Raw genomic sequence first — 25,691 nt, forward strand, 5'->3', positions numbered from 1 at the left:
TGAGAAGGATATCCCTCATTGTCTACCCCTTTTCCTATGTTCCTTTTTCTAGCTTAAAAAATAAGGCCAAGATATAGGCCTAAATTGGTTATTTGCCACTTTAGAGAATTTATTTTATTATTCAATTTTAATGGCATAGATACTAACATGATCAGATTCTTTCTCCATTAGAAAAAAATTCAAACTGTCCCACAGAAAACTTTGGGCATTTTTGGCATCAAAAAATTGATATCCCCGAGAAGAGGGGCATTTTCATTATCCCGCCCTTCCGTTTCAGTATCCTCATTTTTTCTGTGTTGTCCTTACCCCTTTATATGCATCCCCCCTCCCCTTTTTCTTCTTACCCCATCTCCATTCCTAGCACCTTCCTATACTCGTCTCTCTTTATTCTCTCTCATCTCCTTCGAGCCTTCTTTTTTCTTTCTCCTAGAGCCCCAATCCCTACTCCCAATCCCTAATCTATCCATTTCCTCCAACCCGATCCCTTGATCCTCCCATGGCCAAAAGCAACAAGCTTATCGATTTAGCACAGGAGCTTGCAGTGCACTCTATCGGTGTAATGCAGGAGCCCGTAGTATACTCTATCGATGTAGCACAGGAGCCTGCAGTGCGATCTGTCGATATAACTCAGAAGCCCTTAGCAACTTCTATCGATGTAGCACAGGAGCCTACAATGCTATCTATCGATGCAGCACAGGATTCTGCAGCGCGATCTACGAATGCAGTGCGCTCCAGTGCCCGAGCAGGCTTCAAGCGTGAACTGGCTTTTGCCCTCAAGGCCCAGTCTGAGCTCGACCCCACCCTTGGACCCACTCGACTCCGTAAGCCCCCTATTCCCTTTTGCCTTACCTCCATTCCCTCATCTTCCATCCTCGGCAAAAGTCCGAGGAATGTTGAAAGCTCTAATGTGCCAAGAAAGAGAGGCAAACAAGTTAAAGCACCCGCTGGTGATCCCTCCTCTCTTCAATCCTCGTTAAGGGCTTCAGTTTCATTAATGGAGACCCTTGCAATATCCGATGGTCATGGTGGACCTAATGTTGAGATCTTAATCGGTGTCGATGGCACGACTCCTACTTTGAAGCATGCATCATGGTTTACAAGACCTGAATCAAGCTGTGAAATAAAAAATATGGTGGGAGGAACTCTTGTTCCTGTTCCAATTATGCATGCAGAGTTTCCGAGGGAGATTGCTATCATAGGCAATGTAACAAATGCCATGGATCTGCTGGCGATAGGCAAGGATAAGGTATGTGAGAAATCATGCATGGTTTATGTTTTATTTTTTTAGAGATTGTATGGTGGATTGGATACTTGGGTATTTCTATTATTTCGTAGTGGTGATACGGTGGATCTGGAAAGAACTCTAATGAGATTTAAAGCCACTTGGTAGTTCGTTGATTAGAGTTATAGAAATCAATTTTTTGATTAAATTTTAATGTTCGTATGTCAGTTCAATTTTTTGCTACATCAATACATTAATTGTTAGTATATATGATCATATATTATTTTTCCTAAATATTTATTGATCATCCCTACGTTTCTAAAGACAATGACTGATCTAAGAAGTTTGAATCATTGATCGATTCAAAACTTGACCAATTATGTACAAAATGTGATTTTCCCTTTAGATTTCTCTCCAGAATTGCTTCTTACAAGACTTTTTAAGGTATATTTTGCTATAATCTAATTATTTATTGATATATTTAAAGCTGTTTTCTGGATATACTGCCAATTATAGGTGGAACAACTTGATGGTTTCTTTTTTGCATTTCCCTCTAATAGTTTTGGTTTCTTCCATCTCAAAAATATTAATAATAGGGTCTGAACTCTGAATTGTTTTTTATGACCACAGGAAGTTGAGACTCATGGTCTGATAAAGGATGCTGATAAGTGTGAAGGTGAAGATAAATGCATGCTTTGTAGTCCCTGACATGGATGTTGATATTGGCTTCTTGAAATATGCTTTTTTTTTTTCCCTCCCCTTTTCTTCTCCTTTTTTTCCCCCAAGAGAATTATAGATGCTTAAATTGATAGATTCATTCCATGCTTCAGATGCTGAGGAGTTCACATCATTAGGTGATTTGTCTCAAGAGTCGAAACAATATCAAATGACCCCTGCTCAATCACATGCCAGTAGCAGCGCCGGGTATGTCTCCCTTGTGGCTTGTGTGCACCGCTTTGTTTCATTTTGCTTCTTTTGGGTAGCTTGTGCACTAATTTGTTCAACCATAGAAGGTAACGGTTAACTGTTTATACATGCATTTTTTGCACTTCTAGACTTGTATCTATATACAGGTTTTTGTAATTAAGCTTGATCTTTTGGAACATGATATTTTCATTTTTCTAACACAATAATATCATATAATCAAGGTGCACTTGTTTTTCAAGATCAGAAGAGTACAACTTAGATATCATGTATTTTACCAAAAAAAAAAAACACTATTCACTTTGTATTGTGCAAAACAATTAATTTATTTCTTTTTACCTTCTTAAAAGGATTCCTTAATTTCTTAGCTAGATTTCTTGTCTTTTTAGGATAAAAAATACAGGAGCAAGCTCATGAAAATTAATCAAGATATATCAAGATTGAATGACAGGGCAAAGCTAGGGTTTCTAAGCAAGGAGGCTAAGACTTCAGAATTTATAATAATTATTTGTCGCAGTAAAAATTAACAAATAAAAAAAATATTCCACAATATGTTGATTTATATTGTTAGCTAATAAAAATTCCATGATGAGTTTTAATATTTTGGGAATGCTACATAATAATCTCATAATCTGAACTATCAAAATTTTCTTCCTCATTACATATATATGATCACTAACGATCATTATTCATTGATCTCCCTTTCAATCCCACAATTGATTGTTTACAATGTCTGCTTGCTTGACATGCTAGCCATAATTGTTTGGTAGTAAAATAATTAAACCATGAGCATATACTTGCGAGTTGTGATTCTCTGAATGATCTTAAGATCATAGTGGCCAGGTTTCCAACAAATTGGTTCCATAAATCACCATACAACTATTCCAATAAAGTAAGTTTTAATCTAAATGTATTTTCAAACTCAAACATGGACATATAAGTTTTTTCATTGGACAAGCATTAATGAACCGAAGAGGTTCATTAAAATACAGATAGAGTAGCATACCACATGTAACAAAATAAAATTTAATATTTGAAAGAAAAACAAAAGATTTGACAAGACAGGAATATGCAGCCAATTATCAAGGAGTATGTGTGGACTCTTAAAGAGGTGTGTACAAACAACACCATCGACAAACTTTTATGCGAGTCTTAAGATCTTGGCCTTTGGCAAGATTTTTGTGACCATGAGAGAAGGAAGCCGAGCCAAGGCATCAAAGAAACCAGCAAAAACAAATTGCAAGGTCCAACTATTCTGAGAGGAGCTCAACAAACTTCGGTGGAGATGGGAGCTGTATATGCTTCTCTGCCAAGATAAGCACCCATGGTAGCGGAAGACACCACCTCTCCAAGGAGAGGGTGGGTGTTAGTCATGAGTAGGACACACAAATGTGGGACTTTTCAACCAAGCGACCTCTTCGGTCCCTACGCCATGAGCTCAACTTGCTATAGTTCGTCTTAGGGCTATATACGTTGTGGTCCAGACGATGAATTTATCTTAAAGAGGATATTGACAGTGCTTGGAAGCTAGCTTTTACCTTCTTTCTTCGAGGAAGGGGTTTAACATTAGGAGTGGCATTGCTGCCATTAACACAACCCTTGCAGAGATCGAAACAAGTCATTGCTGTCACTTCCTATTCCTCTCCTAACCCATGGCGTAGCGGACAACGGGCTGGCGAAGAGAAGGTGAAATCATGGCTAGGGCGAACTAGAAAACATCAAGGCATTGGAGGGACCTTCGAGCTTGGGTCCTTCTTTATCTTCGCATCGTATCGCTCCATATCTAATTCCCTAGTTGATGTAAAGTTGGTCACCATATGGGTCATGTGACTGAGGTAGGATCAACCCTGAGAAATTATATGGTACACCATATGGTGGTGCACCACACCAATCATAGGCGCCATGTTTCGATAGAATCCACAGGAGCACATGGATGTGATTGGTGTGGTATACTGCCATGTGGTGTATAGAATATAATTTCTCGATCAACCATTTGTCAACCTGTTTGAAATCTCTGGTATCGGGGCAAGGAAGGCACCAGGTCCAAATAGGGACACTCTCCTAATCTCTAGAGATAGCGGGAGTTGGTCAAAGGGGACTTATGCCGGCTTGCAAACGAGTTTTGGGAGGATGTGGTGAGGAATCTCCAGATTAAACAATGTCGTCGAAGTTTTTATCCCTAAGATAGACTTCAGAAAAGCTTCGACCTCCTTGGTTGAGGTTTTGGATCTCCTTGATCTAGGCATGTGTTGTATCTCGAAGGCGGTTCAATGGTGAATATATAGCCAGTTGGGCAGAGCTTTCCATTAGGCAGGAATTGAGGTAGAGGAGACCCCACTTCTCCTTCGTTTTTCGTACTGGCTGTTGATGTTCTGCATCTCATACTCGAGCATGGCCCCGAAGGCAAGGATGACCAAGGGACTGGCAGACACTTTGTTTCCTCATGGGGTTATCAATTCGTAGTATGCAAATGGCGTATTGATATTCTGCAAAGCTAGCAAAGAGTTTTGAGGGATGTTTTAAGATTAGTGCTCGATTGCTTTGAGGGCCTATCATGTCTTGAGTTGGATTCTGATGAAGGTGTCATGGTCTGTTTGAGATAAATGTGGAGGACCGAGCGGCATGCAAGAATGATCACCATGCTATAAGCGGACGCGGCCATGGAAGTTTAAGTTTCGGACTTGGACGAGAGTCTCGGCATTATGCAAGGGCATCCTTAAGACTGTTCTTGCATGTGCTTAGAGCTTCAAATAGAGATCTTCTGCCCTTTCTTCGCTTGATGAGTGAGCAGGCAAATTTAGGCTTGTCGATCGTTTTCCCAAACTCTTTTGCAGAAGATTGGAAACAGGAAGGATTGGTCGAAGAGTTCTTGGAATGGAGAGCTGATGGTACGTGTGGTTGGGACTCCGGCTTTTACGTGCTATCTCGATTCTCCTCTTCGAAGAGAAATTGGGTCTTCTCAAAAGTGCTGGAACTCTGCATCCTCTTCCATACACCTTCCGTTGCCATGGTGGAAACGGTGTTCAGATGGTGTCCTCTCCATCTACAGCTTCTACAGGTTCCCAAACAATGGAGAGCTTTTTATGTCCGGGGCCCGGCAGCCGATGGCAAGGGTGCTCTCCTCCCCGAAATAAAAATTTTCCTCGCGAAAATAAATTCGATAGCAGCCTGAGAGCCAATCGCCGCTCCCTTAAGTGCCACTTTGTGAGGTTAAAAGATCATGAGGGTGGCCGAGATCAGTCTAGAGTAGGGCTAGAAGTGGGCCGGGCCGGGTCGGACCACACCCCTACCCAAGCTCGGCCCGAAATTATTTTCTGGGCTTCAGGCCGGGCCGAGGCCCGAACAATTTTACAGAAACGCGGCCCTAGCCCGGTCCGAAGCCCGATTGGGCCAACCTGATTAATGTCACCAACAAACAGAGCCGGGTGAGAGGGAGAGAGACTGAGAGAGAGAAGAGAGAAAGATAGAGAGAGAGAGAGAGTGGGGGTGGGGGGATTCCACCAATCATCATCATCAGTCGGGGGAAAGGGGGTGTATGAGGCGTTGGCGGGAGAGAAGAGCGCACGCCGGAGCAGGAGGTGGGAGGTTGGGCATCGGTGAGGGGCAAGAAATCCACTAATCATCCCAGGAAAACATCAAAATCAGAAGTAGGGCCCCTAACCTGAGATTCGATGACGACGAGCCGCCGCCGATGAGCCGACGACGACGAGCGGAGAAACCCTAGCACTCGACGAGCCGCCGCCGACGAGCCTCCCCCGCTCTCGTCTCGCCTCTGCACTCGACGAGCCGATGAGCCGACGACGACGAGCGGAGAAACCCTAGCACTCGACGAGCCGCCGCCGCCGAGCCTCCCCCGCTCTCGTCTTGCCTCTGCACTCGACGAGCCGACGATGACGAGCCTCCACGCCTCCACCGGACCCTAGACAACGACGACGACGACGACGCCTCCACCGGACCCTAGACGACGACGAGCCCAATCCCCAAATCCCGTAGGCCGTAACCCGGTTTCCAGCCCTATACCCAAATGGCCAAATACCCAATTCGGGCCGTGGACCGTGGTCGATTTCGGGCCGTGGTCGATTTCGGTTCGGGCTGGCATTGGGCTCGGGCTTGGTCCGGGCCCGGGCTGGGCCAATGGGAAACTCGCGCCCGGCCCGAAATAAAATTGGGCTTAAGTTTGTAGCCCGAGCCCGGCCCGAAAGTCATTGGGTCTAGCCCATAGCCCGGCTCGCAGGCGGCCCGACCCGATGGGCTTCGGGCCGGCCCGAGCCCACTTCCAGCCCTAGTCTAGAGTACTTAAGGATGACTCAGGAGTCGGCAATAGGTTAAAGGCTTGGACATTCTTCCAAGGTTAAAGGTCAAACATAGGGCAGAAAATGAGCTTTGTCTGAAGCCCTTCAGGTTGTGCTGGCTTCAAGCCGAACTTTGGACTAGATCCGAATGAGTTCAAATTAGATTTGGATTTAATTGTAGAGCCCATTTATTTTTTCGACCTGAGCTCGATTATGTTATTAGTCCAACTCGGGACCGAACTCGAGTATGTCATCAGTCCGACCCGAACCTGGTCTCAGCCCGAATCTGAACAAAGCTTGAAACGGAGCCCGAATCAATTTATTTTTGTATGCTATTATTTAGAGAAATAATAAGGAAGTAAAAGATAAATTAAAATGAGTTTAGTTGAGAAAAAATCTATCTTGTATTATTTACTTATGTTATAGGAGAGAGTTAAATTTTTAGCTCACTTATTTACCTGTGAAGCAGTATTATAAAATATTAAACTTGAATCAAATTCGGGCCAGGCCTATTTTTGGCCCAAACAATTAATTCTGGTTGGCCCAATCAGATTCAGGTCGAGCCTAGGCCTGGGCTCGGGTTGGGTTTGAGCCTGGATTATCCAAAATATTTTGGATTCTAAGCCCACTTTCAGCCCTATCCAAATTCAATCAGATTTAATCACAAGCACCATATGTTCAATTATAAATACCATAAATCCAAATGGACCAATGCTATAACATCATCTGGTATATATGGGCCACAAGTTAGAACCGCTCTTGTATCATTTATACTTGCTAAAGATATTATTTAAATTTTTTGATACTATATAAATATTCAAAATCTACTTTATGCTCGTTTGCAAGAAGAGGAGCACTTGATCAATGCCTTGGTGTCGGATTGGAATGCTACGAGGTTGGATGGCCCCAAAGAAAAGGTGCTCGTGCTATGCTGGCTCCGTGGCACGGCCAGGTGCGAGATTATGCCAAAACTTCGAGCCTGGCTTCCTTTTCCTCGCCATGAAGTTTTTGGTCGGAGTGTATGGGGAGGCTTTTGAGTGTCGGATGAGCAATTTGTTAGCTAGTGGTTCCTGGGACCAAACCAGGCCGTTCTCGTGTAAAATAACATTTTATAGTCGTCCTCTTTAGAATACTTCGACCTTGTCGAGTCATCCCTGGTCAAAATGGCCCGGAAGTAGCTCAGGTGGTCTGCCGATCTATGATAAAACCGAAACTTTTGTTGCTATATCTTTCAGCATGAGGTGTTTCCAAAATGCTCTCCTGCCTTTATTTCCAATCATAATTAAATTATGTTCTTATCCCTACCAGTATGAGGGAGATATTGTTCTTGAAACTGAAACAAAGTTAATATGACTTCATGTATTGTTTGAACTCCCGGATCCAGTTAATGATCTGGAAACACCGAAGTGAGAAAAGAGACTGGAAACTATACTAATTAGGATCTTTTTGGAGTTCTAACAATCAACTCAATCATCTTAAAGACGAAGCCATTGTTGCATTGCAACGAGTTCCTCATCTTGTACTCTAACCAATAATAGGTGGTTCCAACTATTATTAAAAGATTTGAGAAATATACACAGGTTTGAGCATGAGAGATTGCAATTATTTCAGTAAGTATATATATGCATCAGAGGGGACACTTTTCAGAAGATTTCTATGACCATCTAACATTTTTTTTTTTTCTGAGCAAAGATTGCCCAGAGGAGGAAGCATGGAGAGACTGCATGAATAGTCGACTCCTTTTGGAAAATCTGGAGTTCCTTTCATGCCAAATATGCCAACATAAAGCAATAATGAATTGATCCCAAGCTCTTCTCCAGGAACTGGGGATTTTTTTTTTTTTGCTTCTTCAAGAAATCCAAAGTGCTTTTAGATTTGGAGGCCATTCTTTGAATTTAAAGTAGAGCTTCGATGAGAGCCAAATGCTTCTTGTCCAGGGGCATTTAATAAATAAAATGTGAAGCTGTCTTGATGGTAGCACCACACAAAGGACATCCAGTAGAAACTCCTTTTTTGCAAGGATGTCTTCTTACAATCTTGTGGATCTTTTGCCTTGTGATGAGAAGAAGATTAGCTGACGCTAGATTTTGTTGTTCTTCAGTCTTGTTGAGGTAGCTTGACATTAGAGTTCTACCCTTACTAGGATCTGTACATATCCTAGCTTAGTACATATTAAGGTCAAGAAAATACTAAAATCATTATGATCAATTTATGGGCAGGTTTAGGTGTGTTTATATATGAGGTCCCATGGGAATTCTAATTTTGCAATTAGTTAGTGCAGGTGATTTGTTACTTTATTATCAAGATTTTTATTACTTAGGTTTTCATTAAGGTTTCTTCCTAATTGGGCAAATTTACGAGTTTAACTGTCCAAAAAAGCCTACTAGGGTTGAATTGAAAAAGGATGACGTATGTTGAAAATTTTAAGGAGAAAGTGGTTTTCCTAGCTAGATTCAACCTCTTATTTCTTTTCAGGGTTCCTTCCACTCCTCTCTCTTGTACCTCTATATTTTGTTTTCCTCTTAGTTTTCTAATCTAACTTTCACTATGGATCCATTGAATATGTATATCTGTTTCCCTTATTTTCAAACTTGCAATCAGATTTGAAATGCCACTTTCTAATTGTAAACCTACTCTAAAATTCAGAAATTGCAGAAATCTGCATTATTAACCAAAATCTACCTTCAGAATACCAAATGCTCTTTAAGAGCACCAAAAAATCTCCACAACCTGTTCTTTAAACTCTAGGGATGAATTGAAAGCTTCCATATTTTCTTCAGTCCACAAAATTGCTCACTTCTATCTTGTATTTGAGACTAGATGGTGAGCATTCTAAGCAAATGAAACTTTGAACTCCCAAGCCATCAGATCCACATACCCATAAGCAAGCTTCGCAGGTTGGTCTTGCATCACCTGGCTTCTTATAGGTCAACTTGATCATGGTCAAATTCAATAATCATATACGTACATGCAAATATTGGCACTCGATGCGTTCTACAGTAAACAGGAAGGAACATAGCAATGCAGCATTTGCCAATGCCGGTCATGGTATTCAACCTCGTCAAGTTCGCCATTTGAAATCACTGTATTTGATATCTGACTCAGAAGCCCTCATTACATGCATAAAGTATCCACTCCTAGTTAATGTTTTCCTTTCATTTAACAAGCTTTGTTACAACTCGTTATCTTTATATCTTCATCATAAAATATGTCATGAATCTAATATTCTGATTTACTTTATGTTCTTAATGACTTTGTACCTAACATATTCTTGTATATATTCGAATCCAGATTATCAAAGCAAACAATTGGATTGGAATCTTCTCAATGTGCATCGCAAGAAGAAACAGTATCCGGGAAGTTAACTAACAAGTTTGTATATCAAGTCTTTTGCTATCTTTCCACAAAACATAGAAGTTTTTTCCCCAATAATTTTGTACGGTTCAACTTCTGCAAGCGTTTTGCTATTTTTCACTGACATTTGTTTGCTGCTGGCTTTATTTATAAAGAGATTTAGGACTTCACAAATTGATATTTGAGAGTGGCCGCTATGAGAACATTCCAGTGGTATACCGGATAAATAAAGAGGTTGTGCAGCCAATATGAGTATGTTGGTCCATGTAACAGTTGGAAATTATTATTGCACCTTTCTGACTAGTCAATATACTACCATCTTTCAGCAGAAAACAATAGATGGATGGATAGAAAATTTTGGAATACACTGCGACCACTGTCATCGTGTGGTATATCTATTTATTTTGCTCATTATTTTTAAATTCTTTAATTTTGTTCTTGTGTTCTGACCATCTTATGGCTAATGAGCAGGTTAGTGCTTCTCAATTTGAAGCCCATGCTGGCTGTGCACACAGGCGCAAACCGTAAGTTGGTGTTTTTAAGATGCATATGTCGCGTATATTGTCAATGCTGCTAAGAGCATTTGGCTCCAAATGCTTTCTAATGAAAGCCAATGAACGATCTCTCACCATGCAAATCAATGCTGTTGATGATGATCTAAGATATATAACCTGCTTAGAAACTAAAGATCATTTATTTTAGAGCTCCCTTGTCTGTACATCTAACTAGAAAACTAAATGGTAGCAACATAGCTAGTGAGTAAAAAGCATAGCATAAATTAACTGCTTAATTTGTAATTCCAAACTGTGGATCTTGATCTAAATATTTAAAAATATATATAGATTAAATTTTGTATAATTTGCATGTTACTAATCTATAGATAAAAGTTATATTGATATCATACTATTGAAATTATCAATTTTCTTTTCATTTGATGCATAAGTAAAACACCCTTAAAAATTCATGGCTTTTAGTTTCTACCCATTTTATTCAATGGTTTCGATTTTCATTTTGATAGGCCCTTCATTAATTTCCCTTTGGAAGCATTTGGTGTCAAATTCTTTCAGAAGCATTCCAGCATAACTCTATATATACATATATTTTTTATTTGTGTATATTACATGTATATTCCTTTCATCCCCTTCAATCTACCCATCTCTCTCTTCCATTGTGACTTTCCAGGTACCATAACACATATACCTATTATGGGAAATCACTTCATCAAATAGCACTTGAACTATCAGGGGGCCGAAATAAACAAAGTGATACACTCTGTCAGATGTGTAAAACAAGTGGCATTCTTGTTGAATGTGATCGTTGTCCAAGGGCATACCACAAGGGTATGTGCCTTACTTGTTGTAAGAGAATTTTATATGTAAATGTATATTTGTATATGTATGTTTGTATCATTTGTTTTTGTATTCTTGGTTTTCAAAAGATTTCTTTATTCTAGACATTCTAGCACAAGTTATAGCTGGAACCTATTCCAACTTTGGTCGCCTCTATTGCAAAAGAGTTCCGCAAATTTATTTGCACAATTTTTTGGTATTTGTTGCCAGCAATTTCTGTTGCTTTCAAATGGCATTTGGACACTAGAAATTTATGAGGTTTATGTGATTTTCGTTGCTTATTCTTGTAATATTGTTGTTGTCTAGTCAACAAGTCAGTTATCTTTTCTGTTTCATTTAGATTGTGTGTGTATATATTGTCACATAGACTGAATGTTGGACATGGCAAGCTTCTTACCATGACCTTATCTTTTGGTTCTTGACATGCAAATTTATGTTGTGCTGCAGTGAAACTTAGGACACATTGACATGGAAAGTCCCATAAGTACAGCAAACAGATGGCTTCAACTTTTAAGATGCATGCTCGTATGTTTACAAGATTATATTTTTATTGTCAAGACTAATCTGAGTAGCTACAAAGTGACACTACTGCTACTTCAGTGCTGCTACTGCAGCGACCACTATAATCATCGTTTTTATCATCAATAAATTTTGAAGAACATATATACCATGCCATTTAGAATTCATCATGGGACCCACAATGTTGAATATGATCTTTAGTTGGTATCTAGCAGTGCAATGTTCGATACATGCTGCCCCATTGACAATCATGGGTTGAGCTCTGCATCGGATTATGCAGCAACAGGGTGTCTATTCCTTTCTAAACCGTCTGATTTGAGGCAATTTTACTTTTGTTACTTCAGTGACTCACCAATTCAGCTTTTTGTAGTTGTTATGAAGCAAATTTGAATGCTTTTCCATTCTGTCATATTCATTGTGCATCTGACTACATTCCTATTCTACTGTGGGTGCACCTCTACTTTTTGATGCAATGAATTTTTTTTAATAATCTCAACTTTGACAAGAGTTGATTATCACTTTTTCAATCTTCCATGCATGTATCAATTATTGCAGCTATTTTATATGGATGTAGTACTGTTTAATATTTACGCCAACACGTTAGTTTTCTCATGATGTAATTAATAGAATGAATATATTTCTTTTTCTGGCCTCCATCTAGTAACTATTTATATGCATTTTGTGACATTTTGGCATGCGTTTAATGCAAATCTTATTGGTGAGTGAATGCTCACAATTGCTATGTCTTCTATATATAGTAATGGAAATTTCTTTTTTCTAACAGAATGTGCTGGATTGTCAAGCATTCCAGAGTCCTGGCTGTGTCCTTTTTGTTGTAAAATGTATAAGAGAGAAAAGCCTAGGCGAGTTCAGATGATCAAAACTTCAAAGACTAAACTCAGTAGCTGCGTGCTTTGCAGGTTAGCTACTTCATGCATGTTCTATGTGTGAAACTATTCTAGCCTTGAAGTCGCTAAATTATGTCATAAGCTCAATCCAGGCCGTCGTTTTATATCGGTTAAAGGCCTTATATACATTGAGAACTCCTTCTCTAATAGCTTAAACTTTTGAGGTCAATTGTTCAGTTAATATGATATCAGGTTTAGACCTTCATTCAGGCATACTCTTTTGGAGTCCGTCGGTAAGTTAACAAGATCTACTATGCTTATAAAGCAATTGCAGCTTTGATTGCGCTGAGCCATTGTAGTTGTGATTTTATTTGAATATTTTTGGTTGAGGTGTGAATTTCATAAACATTACATATATTTTCTTGTTGATCATTCAAATGTATTCCAGGTCTACAGATTTCTTGAAGTCAGGATTTGGTCCGCGCACTGTGATGCTGTGTGATCAGGTATATTTTGAGTATTATCAAACACATACTTGATGGTACTTACCTTAGTTCTCTTCCACAGCTTAAGAAATTTCGGCATACGCTATTTGTTGCTTGTGTTGCTTGTGTTTAAGTGAGTTCTCATTGAATTATTTAATTGCTCAGTGCGACAAGGAATATCACATTGGATGCTTGAAAGACAACAACATGTGTGATTTAAAGGTCAGCACATTTACCTTCCATTCTCTCTTTAGACCGTTCTATCTGTCAAAATCACTGAAAGTTGTATAACTCATTATTACTATACAGGAATTGCCGAATGGTGACTGGTTCTGCAGCAATGATTGTAAAAGGATTAATACTGCTTTAAAAGAGTTAGATCTTCATGAACCAGAACCTCTTCCTGACCTAGTTTCGGATTTGATCAAGAACAAGTGCGAAGAGAAGGGCCTTCACATGGATGCAAACACTGATTTAAGATGGAAACTTATCCAAGGCAAATCTTCTGCTGCTAAAAAATCAATTCTTTCCAGGATAGTCTCCATGTTTCATGTAAGTTCTTACTGGTTTAAGTACCCAAAATTGATTGACAGCTGCAATTTTTTGCGGCATTTTTTATCAAAAAAGAAGTACACAACGTTTATTTAAATTGCTACTATCTAGAAATGAATTTCGTGGTAAAATTCAATAGGAGTCACCAAACTGAATTGTAGTCATAAAAAAGGATGGACTAGGAAAATAGCAGGAACGTTTTCCTTCTCTGTGATATGACCTGCATATACCTGTAACTGACATGATTTAGGTTGTCTGTTTTGGTGCATACTTATGTGGGTATGGATGCTCACTTTCTATCCTTATTGCGGCATGGAAGTCAGATTGTTGTTCTTTGCAAGGACACAGGGTAGTTGGATAGCACAGATTAAAATGCTAATGGAACTCCTCTGTTTTATATGAGTTACCTTCCCAAAAATTTTCTTTCTTTTTTTTCTGAGTGGAAACCTTCCTAAGAATTTTAAGTTCACTGGTTTAAAGAAGAAGTTCAAGAGAAGTGCATTGAATGCATATGCCTGGGTTTCATTGGTGCCACCAGGGCTAAACTTTTAACTTTGCAGAAACCTAGAGACCATGGCAGGACTTCAATAGGAGAAACGTGTTAATTCAGGCGTCTGGTTTGAGAAGTAGAAGTTTATGTTTTTTTTTTTTTGTTGGGAGGCGGGGGGATCTTAAATACCTTAAATACCATCAGGAAGGAGATAATGGTTGGATTCTCTTCTTTAATTCACATTATTTTTTTCTGCAGGAATCTTTTAAACCAATCAAAGACGATGCAACAGGTGGAGACCTAATCAAGGCCATGGTTTATGGGTGAGAAAAGTCTCAGCCATATACTCTCTGTTTCATTTTCCTTTATTGGCAATTCTTTTGTCAGTTCACCTCAATTTGCATTTATCCTTCAGTAACCAAATATCCATTTACAGAAGAAAAATCGGAAGTCATGATTTTCATGGAATGCAGTGTGCTGTGCTGACTGTCAAGTAAGAATTATATATTGAGATGTTTTACATACTTTGTTGAAGGTTATATAACCATGGTTATATCTGGTGCAACAACTGCAGTTCATTTGTTGTATCGGCGGCACTTCTTCGAGTATTGGGCTGCGAAGCAGTTGAAATGCCCTTGGCTGCTACATACAAGCAGGACCAGGGGATGGTCAGTTTGATATGCTTGGTTTCTCTTTAATGTTATTGTCTCAGGAACATCCTTTTCTCAGCATTAATCAAACTATTCGCCTCCTATAGGGCTACTTCCGATCGCTGTTTTGGTGCATTCTGAGAATGCTATCGAATCTGGGAGTCAAGCATTTTGTGCTTCCAGCAGCGAAGGACGCCGAATCCTACTGGAGGAACGTGTTTGGCTTTGAGAAACTATCACGAGAGAAGGTTGGTAGCTTTTGTTGCACAACCTGGTGTGCTTTTGGGTCTACGTTATGTTTGTAATAATATGTTCAAACAATTCCTGCAGCAACTGAAGTGCGCCAAGGATCTGTACCTGACGGTCTTTGAGGGCACATCACTGCTATACAAGCCAATTCCAGCACCTCAGGCCTTCGCAGAAGGAAGCAGAAGAAGCTGAACTCACTCTTCTGCTTAAGTGCTTAAGAACTGCAATGCTCCAGACTTGCTATCCATCAAAGTCTCTGTGGCTTTGAGGGACAATGAGTGGAATAATAAGTTTTCTTTTGGGTCAATAAAGGAACAAGGTCTATTCTTGTCTGTCTTGTTTCTGTTAAAGGGAGGTATGGGTATCTGTAATGGCTTTTGGCTTGTAGTTTTATAACCTGGGTGACTCTCTTTTCTTGACCAGTTCTCACTACCCTTACCCCTGAATGAACCTGCAAGCTTTCCTCTTATTCTCTTGGTACAGCTTCTCTTATATGAGATGTTCTGCTATGTTCCATGATGAGTAATGCTAAGGGTGTTCTGAAAAGCCCTGCCGTGTGTGCAGGAATTAGTGCAATTTACAGGGATATAGGAATTCCTATAAATTGCCAAGCCAGCATTTGTGAGCCCGGGGGACTTTTTGTGTGCAGAAAATTTCATAGAAATCTTCAGGATGCTGATGATGCCTAGCAGTTCAGCCCATTTCAGAAGGGTACACAGAAGGCTCCAAACTTTTTATGATTTTTGAGGACCTCTGTTATCAATTGAACTAGTATGATTATATCATCCTTACAGCTTACTTCCCCAGCTCAGGTACAGATTAAGCTCAGTGCAAAATTTGTGCTGAGTACTTGGTTGCAGGTATACTTGATGGATCAATCATAATTTTATCTAGATATTAGATTTTTTTTCTTTCTCAGTGCAAAATTTGTGCTGAGTACTTGGTTGCCGGTATACTTGATGGATCAATCATAATTTTATCTAGATATTAGAATTTTTTTCTTTCTTATTTTTATCAGTTGGGAAAATACAAGCCATGAGGCCATACCATGTTATATTAACTGCGAGGACTTGGAACAGGCACTGTCATTAGAAGATATAGCCTTCCTGACCTAAATACAACTGGTAGTTCAGTCATTAGCATTTCCCAAAGTAATTTAGGACATTAATTGAAAACAAGAACTAGGCACTGCTCGGCAACTGCTGAAGAGGCATGATCCTAAGGAGCATATATCAGAAGGACAGGAGCTTCACAAGTCTTTAGCAATCCAATAGGAAACATAATCCATTACTCTTCAACTAATCTTACAGTAGAGAGGAGGGCTTTTGCTTCCACTGAAAGGATCACAATCATGGCATCATGAGTAGTTTACACACTTTGTTGTGCACCGTATAAGCTCTACCCACTTTTCACAGAGGAACAGGGGGAATATACCTGTCATCGTTCGCTTGCAGTGTAACAGCCCAGTTCTCTTGGGCTTGTGGGCCGGCCCGAGGCCCGCCCAAGGTCATCGTGCCCTGTGGCACGATGAAGCGGAGTAGAAAGACTCCTATTCCTCCTCCGCTTCCGGCGGAAGACGGGGAATCTGAGTTCAACTAGAACTCGGAGACTTCACCACCGGAATCGCCATAGATCATCGTCGATTCCAAGCATTCTTCCCGAGCCTCCTCCTCAATTCATCGCCGGGAAAGGTCGCCGGAGAGCCTTGCCGGACCTAGGTACGAGCTCTCCTTCTTCTCCTCTTCCTCCCTTTGTATTTTGGGCTCTCGTTCCCATGGCTTTGACCCGGCAATCGCTGGAGTCACACCGAAACAGGGGTGCCCTGTTTCGGTCTTCTTCCACCGAACTCGGCTGGCCGCCGCCGCCAACTGCCCTCTGCTGCCTGCCATCGCCATCTTGCCGGACCGTTGCAGTCAGAGCCACCAGACACCCCCTTTTTCTTCTGTTTTGCTAAGAAAGAAGAAAGAAGAAAAGAAAGAGGAAGGAAAAAAAAAAAAAAAAGGAGAGGAGAGGAGAGAGAGAACCATTCCTCTCTTTCTCTCTCTTATTTCCTATATCTTCTCTCTCCTCTTCTCTCTCTAATTTCTCCACTTTCTCTCTCCTCTCTCCACTCTCCCTTCTTTGTCTCTCTAGAATGTCCAAGAAATCCGAAGTCGGGTCATATCGAACCAATTTACGAATCCGAGTTGACTCCGAAATGAGACCCTAAACTGCCTTAATGCCAAGGTCGCCTACTGGACCAATCACCCGGCCTTGTCAAGTGTCCATGAAACCCATTAATGATGAACTACGTTAAACGGCCTTAGCCTTAACTGAGTCCATGTTTTATATTTTATTGATCGAATCGCTCATGTTACGCTTAGATCCGGAACATGACATGGTCATGCTACCGAAGGGTACAACACACAAGAACACGAGGCTAATATTACTTTTAGTTTTCAAATCCATTGCAACAAAATATAATAATTAGAAATCTAATTTTATCATCTGTTAAATAAAACCAATGTTGATTCAGAGCGTCTAAATTTAACATCAATACCAAACCCATCACTCTCAACATTTAAAAAATTATTAACTACAAATTTATAATCAATACTAAAATTCTTCTACAAAATCACGAAACTTGCTAGCACGAATTCCAAGCCTTGACCAACCTTTGTCCCTACTTATCCTAATTATCCGGAGAAAGAAAAATAAAAAGAAGTATATGAGCGACACAGCTCAGTAAGTAAATCTTTCACAACCTTACTGTATCAAGCATAAGTTTTCCATATCAATGCATCATTTAAGAAAAATAACAGATATTTCAAAATAAGCATTTCATAATATAATATATTAAAAATAGGTCATAAGGCAAATCATACACGAACAAATCATCCATCTTTCATAAACATAATGCCAAGTTTGCAATTAAATTCGTAAATCATTCTTCATATTATGTAATCCTATCATGGATCAAATTATTGTGTATAAATATTTATTCTACTTTCACTATAACCCGTGACAGGGCCATTTTTGTAATCGATAAGATATCATAGTTTATATTTGTTACCAATTTTAACTTGCTGCCAGGGTGTCAATTGATCCCTAATTCTAGAAGTGGTCATAGCAATTTAAGAGCGTTTAAAAACTTATATCTTTTTTTTTAAAACATACATATAAATAGATGGAAAATACTAAATGACTTGATCAGATTCATATTTCATAACAAAGTTATTTTCATCAAAATATTTATTAAATTATTTTTCATAATGAAGTATGATTTTTATAATACATATGCTGATCCATAATTTTAAAAAAAGCATGAGATTTCCACAAGCAAATAGTATGCACGGAAAACATATTTTTTGAAAAATAAAATAAGGAGTGCAAGATTTACTTACTTCTTCTGTCTTAAACCGTCAAACTTGACAATTCAGTTAACCCTATAAAAATATTAAAAACATAATTACTTTTTGTTGGACAATTTTAATGGAATTAAAATAATAAAAAATAGGGACGGTTGTTCAGCGATTGCAGGTGGGTTAGGCCTGAGCAATTCAGTCAACAAATTATAGGACATGGACTCAATGAGAACCAAGGTAGTTTATCATCAGTAGGTTCCATGAATCTTGATAAGGCCGGGTGATCAGTCCAGTAGACAATCTTGGGCACTTAGACGGTTTAAGGCCTCTTTCTTAGGGTCAACTTAGGCTCGCAGCTTAGGTCGACGCTGACTCTGGATTTCTTAGACTTTCTAGAGATAATGGAGAGAGAAATTGGACAAAGGAGGTAGAGAAAACAAGAGAAGGCGAACCGTGAGGCTCCCTCTCTCTCCCTTCTTCCCGTGAAGTGGAAGGGGCCCGGTGGCTAACCGCTCGTGGTCGGTGACCCCTAGCGGTCGACGACTTAGGCGGTGCCGGCGGTGTGCCACGCTTGGCAACGACTGGCCGGAACAGGAAACAAGAAGAAGGAACAGAGGAAAAATAGTGGAACTCGTCCGACGCCAATCCGGCGATTCGCCGGCCGGATTCGAGGTGGAGACAATCTCCTTTCTACACGAGTAAATCATCACCTAAACATTTGCACTCGGTGAAACCACACCATTTTTACTTATTCATGGTCACACACCCAAACAGATATGACATCTATGGTGACATCATTTATAATTTTATTCATGGTTAGATGGAATATGTTTAATTAATAGGGAGGGGTGAAGGGGATTTTGGATTCCAGGAGGGAGTAGGTTGCAGCTCTGGTCCAACTTGTCCATTCCAGGATTATTGGTTACCTTTTTGTTTTGGGATGCAATATTGGTTAGCTGGGTTATTCAAAATCACTTTCTCTGTATATGATGCGGAAGGCATGGAGTCTGGCCATGCACGGCCAGCCGAAGCCTTTGTTTTGAGTATCCGTGCCATGCAAAAAGAAGGGGAAAAATAAAAAGCACAAGCGTTTGGCACTAGGCTTTCATATATAACATTAAGAAATTGCAACACGCTTAATTCTTAGATCATTAACAATAGTAGATGTGATTAAATGAGGATAGCTGCAACATTCTCATGCCATATTATCCATAAACCAAACTGGATTTCGGAGCCTAGATATCATAACCGTAGAAGGCACCCTTTCTCATGGATTTTTCTATATATACTAACTGTTCCGCTAACAAATGACCAATTAAACACTGTACTTTCCATCATATTTCATGCGTGCATGCCGACATGGACACACGGGGAGATAGCGAGAAAAAAAAAGTGATCAACGGACAAATAGAAAAACACCATATATTTAGTTGAAATTCTCGAAGGAGAAAAACGAAAAAATAGTTTTTTTTATAAAAATTAGATTCTACATTTTATGATAAAGAAAAATTCATGTAGAAGATGAAAAATCTCAATATTTATTGGTTGGAAATTGGGATAATTTTTATCTAAAAAATATCCTCAAACTTTAAATAGAATGAGATAAAATTTTTAGAGCATAGCACGTATTTGATATAACTTTTTTATAAGAATAGATGCTCAACCAATATAAACTATTTTGAAACGTATTATTTTGCAAGATTACCGAGGCACCAGCTTCGCAGCAAAAATATTTCAGTGAGAAAATTTTTGCTACGAACTAAACAAGTCTCGAGAAGAAACATGGAAAGAAATACAAGAAGAAAGACACACACTAATATAACTTCTCCTGACAACCCACAATGGAGACGTTAGAAATGCCAAAGATTTCAAGTTGCCCTGCCGGAGAGTCGGACACTTGCCTTTCAATCAAGCAGCCATTCTTTCCAAGTTCCAACTCTCGTTACAAAACGACTTCAACACAACGCAAGCATGGAAAGGCAGACGACGACGACAAGACTGGCAGCAAGACCAGAGCAGATTTTTTCTTTTGATTGAACCCACCACCTCCCACCACCATCACTGGTGAGGGAATACGGCCACCCTCCCTCACATGGTGGGACGGAAGAAATGATTCACGTGGTCTTCGGGAGAGATGGGAAAGGCGAGCTCACCTCGGATAGTTATATAGACTCGAGAGGGGTTTCTGGCTCTTCGAAGTGAGGAAAGGGTGAGCGGGTTTGGGCTCTTCGTACGTTCCTTGAGAGATGGGATCTTCTGGGAATATGCTCTCGTTGCTGACACCATCTTTCACTTCTTTTTTAATATTTCTGTCTCTATTTGGTTGGGTATCTGAGGATATCCCAGAAGGGTGTTAAAGGGATGCCTTCTACTTTTCTTCCGTTCGTGTGATGATCTCATGCTAACCGAGTCTTGGTTGTGAGTGTTCAGTTCCTGATGGAAATCCAACCGATAGTCTTCGAGTCGAGCTTATATATGCTTCAAGCTAAGGTGTCGTTGCAGGTAAAGATATCTGCCAACTTGCGCTGCATGGAAATAAATAATGAGACTGATGATCCAAGAGCCACCTTCTCTTTAGAAATGTGGAAATCTAGTACAACGCTTTCCTTTTTTTTTTTCCCTACCTTTCTTGGGCTCAGCTCCTCTATGCTTTCATGAGAGGAGCTTTTGTATCTACTTTATGTGCTTAATGGAGAGTGCTGGAGCTCGCACCTCTCCTTTTCTTTAAGAAAGAAGCTTTCCTTAGAGGTTGTTTTCTATCTACTTTATGCGCTTAACGGAGAGTGCTCGAGCTCTAACCCTTCCTTTTCTTTAAAAAGAAAAAGAAAAAAAGAACTATATGCGATTATATCCATTTTGTATTCATGCATGGGCACCAAATATCCCATCCTTAACTGATCATTTTTCAGCCAGAAAAATTTCTCACACTCGCTGCTGATGCAATAATGTAGGAGAAGTCTAGTCTCCATTGTTTTGCAAATATTTATTAGAAAGCTCTTAAACAAATTTATTTTATCTTCGGATAATAAAGAAATTTAAACAACTTCAATAGAAACTACAAATACCACTTCCAAGTCACCCAAGAATCTAGAGGCCTAGACTAGTCTAAGCATCTTCCTCAAATAAGGTCCTTATTTTTTTGGATTTCTAATTGTGGATTTATTCATGCCATACTTCAAAGTTTGGGTTTCTGATCCTGTCCAACCCAGGAGGGAGAGAATACAGAAAGGAGTTCAAATGAGCTTAGCCATCGATGAGAACTCATCCGCTCTGACATCATGAAGGTTGTCCGAGTTCAGTTCATACACAAACCTAACGCGCAAGAGGAAATATCTATGGCTCTTCTGTTGCTTCATTAAATTTCAAGATAAACAAAAAAACAAAAAAAATAATACATGAAAAGTTCCCAGGCTCTTCAATTAGTACTGACTTCTGATGAGTCCTCTTTGATTCCATTGATCAAGCTACCTCTAATGATGGATTTTCTTGCTTCATTTGCCATTATCTTGTAATGAAGTCTTCAAAATTATCCATATCTTGAAGATTTCTATCTGAATGTGGGTCATTCAGTGACATGCGCAATCGCAATTCTCTCTAAAGGAAACACAATCTATGGATTTCTCCACACAATCACGCAATTGCATTCCAGGGTTTGCAGTCTGATACATCATCCTCATGTTACCTAGCCAAACCTGCCACCTCATGTGCCAAAAAAGCCAAATGATTATCCGGACTGCTGCGTCCGCAGAAGGTCTGCGGAGTGGTGCGCAACAAAGAAGGCGACCTAGTCAGCAGCTTGCTTCAACTCCCGCAGAACATGCCTCTGGAAAATCCGGCACTCTCGTAACATCCGATGAATGTCACCCAGAAGCGGGTACTCACCTCCTCTCGCCCCTTCTCCCTCAGACGCGTCATCAAGAAAGCTGAGTCTCCCTCCAAAATGTTGCAACCAGCTTGCAGAACATATCTCGCATAAGATAGCCCCTCCCAAGCAGCCCTAAGCTCCAACCCAAAAGCCGAGGCCTCGAAAGAACGGCGCCCACTTGCTGCAATCAGCCTAGCGCCATGATCCCTGATGACAAAAGCCACGCCCGTCCGATCGGCGCCGCCGGATAAACTTCCATCGAAGTTCACCTTAAGATAGCCAAGAGGTAGGGGCTTCCAAAAAACAAAGACAAATCCGAGCGCCATGGTAGCAAAGAGGAGGTTCTAGATGTTCCTGGCCATCGCAGATGAATACAACTCAGCGGCCTCTATAATCTCCACTGCCTGACAGAAGGCCCGTTCCACAACAGACCTGAAGGGAGCCCTCCTCCCCTCAAACATTCTGGCATTCCTATCCAAACAAATATAATACGCCAGATGGACGGCAACAATACCCTACCCTACAGTGCTCGGTGATCGTAGAGCAATCCTCACCCGCCGTAGAAAGTCCTCCACACCAAACATACAGCCCGATAAGGAAAAAGATGCCCTCCTCCAAACCTGAGCTGCCCGCAGGCACTCAAATAGCACATGGTTAGCAGTCTCCACCTGAGCTTCCTTTTCAAATCTCAAAAGTTGCAAGCCGCTCCACTACTGGTGTGAGGTATTAGGCATTGCAAAATTAAATTCTCACAAAACATGGTTTCCTCCATGCATCGCTACGATTGAAGCAAAAATGTATACGTTGATTAGAGATTTGACCTGCATAGAAGTCACCTGACTGAATTCTTCTTGGAGAAGGCTGAGAATCAGGCTTGGCGTTGCTAGGTCACAGATCGCTTTTCTCCAGTCCCTGACATCTGAAAAGGAATACAGCAAGCATAAAAAACCCTGGCAAGCCTCATTCTGAAATGAGCACTAATTGGCACAACTTTCGTAGGAAATGGTCAGTCTGCTTTAAAGAACTTTCAAATGCAAAGTTTATTTTACTGCACCAACAGAACAAATATACAAATGAACTACTGTGTCATGTCATATACACAATTTAGCCATAAACATTTATCAAAGTAGCGAACAAGAATCAAGCAACTATATTAACATGAGATGGTCCTGAAAGTCTGCAGCAAACCAAACTTTCGTACTATGCAGCTGTGCATATACATGAAGAATTATACGGAATATGGTACATCATACACACTTCTCATTATCAACTGTAAAGTTTAACAAATTTGCCCAGTCCTAGCCCGAGTGTACGATCTGATATCTGAACTACTAATGACGTTTCAGTGGTTCAGCATCTCTTCACCTTTTTAAGCTCCTCTTAGCTTTCTGGTCTCTTCATTTAGCTTAGAAAGGGTTTTACATTAATACTCAATCTTGAGAACTCCTAGATGAATCAACTCGATCAAGTTGTGATACCATCCATGTGAGCGGGTTGGTAGCCTTCAGCAGCATGCCCAGGGCAAATGAGGAAGTTGCTCGAACAACTGCATCCGGTGATCGACACATTTTACTCACCAGCAATGCAAACACCTAGCAAAGATGTATCTTTCAGTCAGACACAATCTTCTTGAGTCAGCATAAATGACATAAAAAGATCAGACATTCTATATAGAAACCTGTGAAAAGTACGGAGCCAATGTACGTTGATCATCAGAAAGTGACAACATGCAACTGGAGAAGTAAATCGCATTTGCTTGTATGACCGGCCAAGGAGCATCAAAAGCCTGCACTAGAATTTCCAATTGAAGAGTGACAGATGCTAAGCTATGATTGAGAGCAATCAATTTCCACCAATATTTCTACCTGGATTGCTGATGCTAAGTATTTATCGACACTAGAAGCTAAGACTTGACAGAGTTGTCTGGTCAGGTCCCGTATGAAATCCTCATAGTCACTTCTGATGCAGGAGAAAAAAATTGAGAATTTTGCGCAGCATTAATGGTTCATTTTAGTGATTATAATTTCTGATAACAGAACATTGGACAACCCAATACACACCGGTGTTCAGAATTAAAAACTTGTTTGCTGAAGAGAGCAGAGAAACCATCCACTTCCATCAATGGAGCTAGCTGTCTAAGTGTATTCTGATATAAACAAAAAAATAAGGGACTTCGAAGTTGTTTCCAGTTGTGAAGAAATCATATAGAAAGATAAAAACAAAAATCATTGTACCCTGCATGCTTGACGAACACTGACATCGTCATCATGAAGATGGAGAATTAGACGGGGAAGGGTGGCATGTACCTGTGGGATGTGGTCAACAATTAGGTGTTGGTGGGCAGCACCTCTTCAGCTTAAATGATGCCGTTAAATAAATAAAAGAATGATTTAAATAGAGACCACTTGTGTTCATATGGAAACATCTTTTTATGATAAAATAATGGACATATGTAGGTCAAAATGCAATATGAGAGTCATTTGGACCTCAAGAAGAAGAAGATAACCACATTGTCTTCTTGATATATTGGACCATGATGATGCATCAGAAAGGAAGGTAAAGATTAAAGTTCATGTCCTTTCTAATATATCAACAGAACTATAATTAGCACAAAATCAATAAAGAATTTGAGGCCCTTAAAAAGATCTCTCTCTTGGTTAATACAGGATGCTGCTCAGAAGCAATTGCATAGAAGTTGGCTCCCAAGTACCGCAGCCCTAGTCAAGCGATATCATGTCATCTAATTAACCAGTTATCCACAGGATCGAAAGCAGAACCCTGCACTTTTTATATCAACAAGGAGCTTCTCTTGCTTGTTCAGTGAGATTGCATATACTGCAGTTTGCCACCAGCTATAGTACAACAGGTACCTTCTCCTTAGACTATTAATCACAAACTAACTTTGATGGTTTTCCTGTTAATAAGAAAGTTATTCTTATTTTATAAGCATATCTTACAATTTACCACATATATTCAAAAGTTGTCCACATATTTCTTGCTGTTAAATTTCCACATTATGTATCCACAAGTAGATTGTGTGCTCCCACAAAAAAAATGTTTGTGAACTACTATAGTTACATGCCAACCAGCCTTAGCCCAGTTGGTTGGCAGCCCCCTCCACTTGAGAGAGATCCAGGTTCTGAATCCTGGTGGTGGCGTCCTCACTATATTTTCCCAAAAAAGAAAACAAAAAAAACTCAACTGTCTTCTAGGTGAAACATCATTACTCTTTTGAAATCATCTTTAAGAATGTTTTTTCCTCTAGAGAGTAAGGTCATTTCTAAATCATATCTCAGTGGTTTTATCCCTAAAACATATTTTTACAGGTCCAATATATTCAAATTTCTTTGCAAGAAGAAATGAACCTCCAACGCAACTACATTTCTGTTCATTTATCATACATAAATCGACCAGGCAAGTTGAAACTTTATGGGCTACCACCGTATCTTCTTCCCTTACGACCTTAACGACCAATAAAGAGAATAGAATTCCAAGTTTACAAGAAGTACACGTACAAGAATTTTTAGAGGCCAAGATACATAAATAAG

The 25,691-nt window shown here is 39.9% G+C and overlaps 3 protein-coding genes across 5 annotated transcripts in view; 2 read left to right on the forward strand and 1 right to left on the reverse strand.

Annotated features, from left to right (window-relative positions):
• Positions 1-496: 496 nt before the first annotated feature.
• LOC120104416 (uncharacterized) lies at positions 497-13,337 on the forward strand. The gene is made up of 12 exons (XM_089929931.1): positions 497-1,246; positions 1,853-1,898; positions 2,053-2,146; positions 9,730-9,810; positions 9,948-10,026; positions 10,119-10,181; positions 10,264-10,316; positions 10,975-11,132; positions 12,445-12,580; positions 12,957-13,014; positions 13,159-13,215; positions 13,332-13,337. Exons 1-12 carry the CDS (start codon positions 497-499, stop codon positions 13,335-13,337), a joined length of 1,581 nt encoding a protein of 526 aa, XP_089786057.1.
• Positions 13,338-13,404: 67 nt separating this feature from the next.
• On the forward strand, positions 13,405-15,335 carry LOC120109901 (uncharacterized). The gene is made up of 6 exons (XM_039123523.3): positions 13,405-13,545; positions 14,294-14,358; positions 14,472-14,528; positions 14,610-14,703; positions 14,793-14,933; positions 15,016-15,335. Exons 1-6 carry the CDS (start codon positions 13,450-13,452, stop codon positions 15,124-15,126), a joined length of 564 nt encoding a protein of 187 aa, XP_038979451.3. The 5' UTR covers positions 13,405-13,449; the 3' UTR covers positions 15,127-15,335.
• Positions 15,336-23,158: 7,823 nt separating this feature from the next.
• Positions 23,159-25,691, reverse strand: part of LOC103724090 (ARM repeat superfamily protein) — a 67,229-nt gene continuing 64,696 nt past the window's right edge. For all 3 annotated transcript variants that reach the window (XM_088718212.2, XM_039123524.3, XM_039123525.3), the window contains 5 exons: positions 24,378-24,449; positions 24,204-24,289; positions 24,009-24,102; positions 23,822-23,929; positions 23,159-23,735 (listed from right to left, as the gene is read on the reverse strand). In XM_088718212.2, the coding sequence (XP_088574338.2) occupies positions 23,574-23,735; positions 23,822-23,929; positions 24,009-24,102; positions 24,204-24,289; positions 24,378-24,449 (522 nt within the window). In that variant the 3' untranslated portion in view covers positions 23,159-23,573. The remainder of the gene's footprint in view (positions 23,736-23,821; positions 23,930-24,008; positions 24,103-24,203; positions 24,290-24,377; positions 24,450-25,691) is intronic.

Source organism: Phoenix dactylifera, chromosome 3 (assembly GCF_051530095.1).
Source record: "Phoenix dactylifera cultivar Ajwa chromosome 3, Ajwa_hap1_PhDact_Kaust_v1.1, whole genome shotgun sequence".
Lineage (NCBI taxonomy): Eukaryota > Viridiplantae > Streptophyta > Magnoliopsida > Arecales > Arecaceae > Phoenix > Phoenix dactylifera.

Bases quoted from the DNA above. Each gene is read 5' to 3' on its own strand.
- LOC120109901 (XM_039123523.3), top strand. From the start codon at position 13,450: ATGGATGCAAACACTGATTTAAGATGGAAACTTATCCAAGGCAAATCT. The intron at 14,529-14,609 runs GTAAGAATTATA...CAACAACTGCAG, and splicing joins TGTGCTGTGCTGACTGTCAA to TTCATTTGTTGTATCGGCGG. The intron at 14,934-15,015 runs GTTGGTAGCTTT...CAATTCCTGCAG, and splicing joins AGAAACTATCACGAGAGAAG to CAACTGAAGTGCGCCAAGGA.
- LOC120104416 (XM_089929931.1), top strand. From the start codon at position 497: ATGGCCAAAAGCAACAAGCTTATCGATTTAGCACAGGAGCTTGCAGTG. The intron at 10,182-10,263 runs GTATATCTATTT...GCTAATGAGCAG, and splicing joins GCGACCACTGTCATCGTGTG to GTTAGTGCTTCTCAATTTGA. The intron at 11,133-12,444 runs GTATGTGCCTTA...TTTTTCTAACAG, and splicing joins TCCAAGGGCATACCACAAGG to AATGTGCTGGATTGTCAAGC.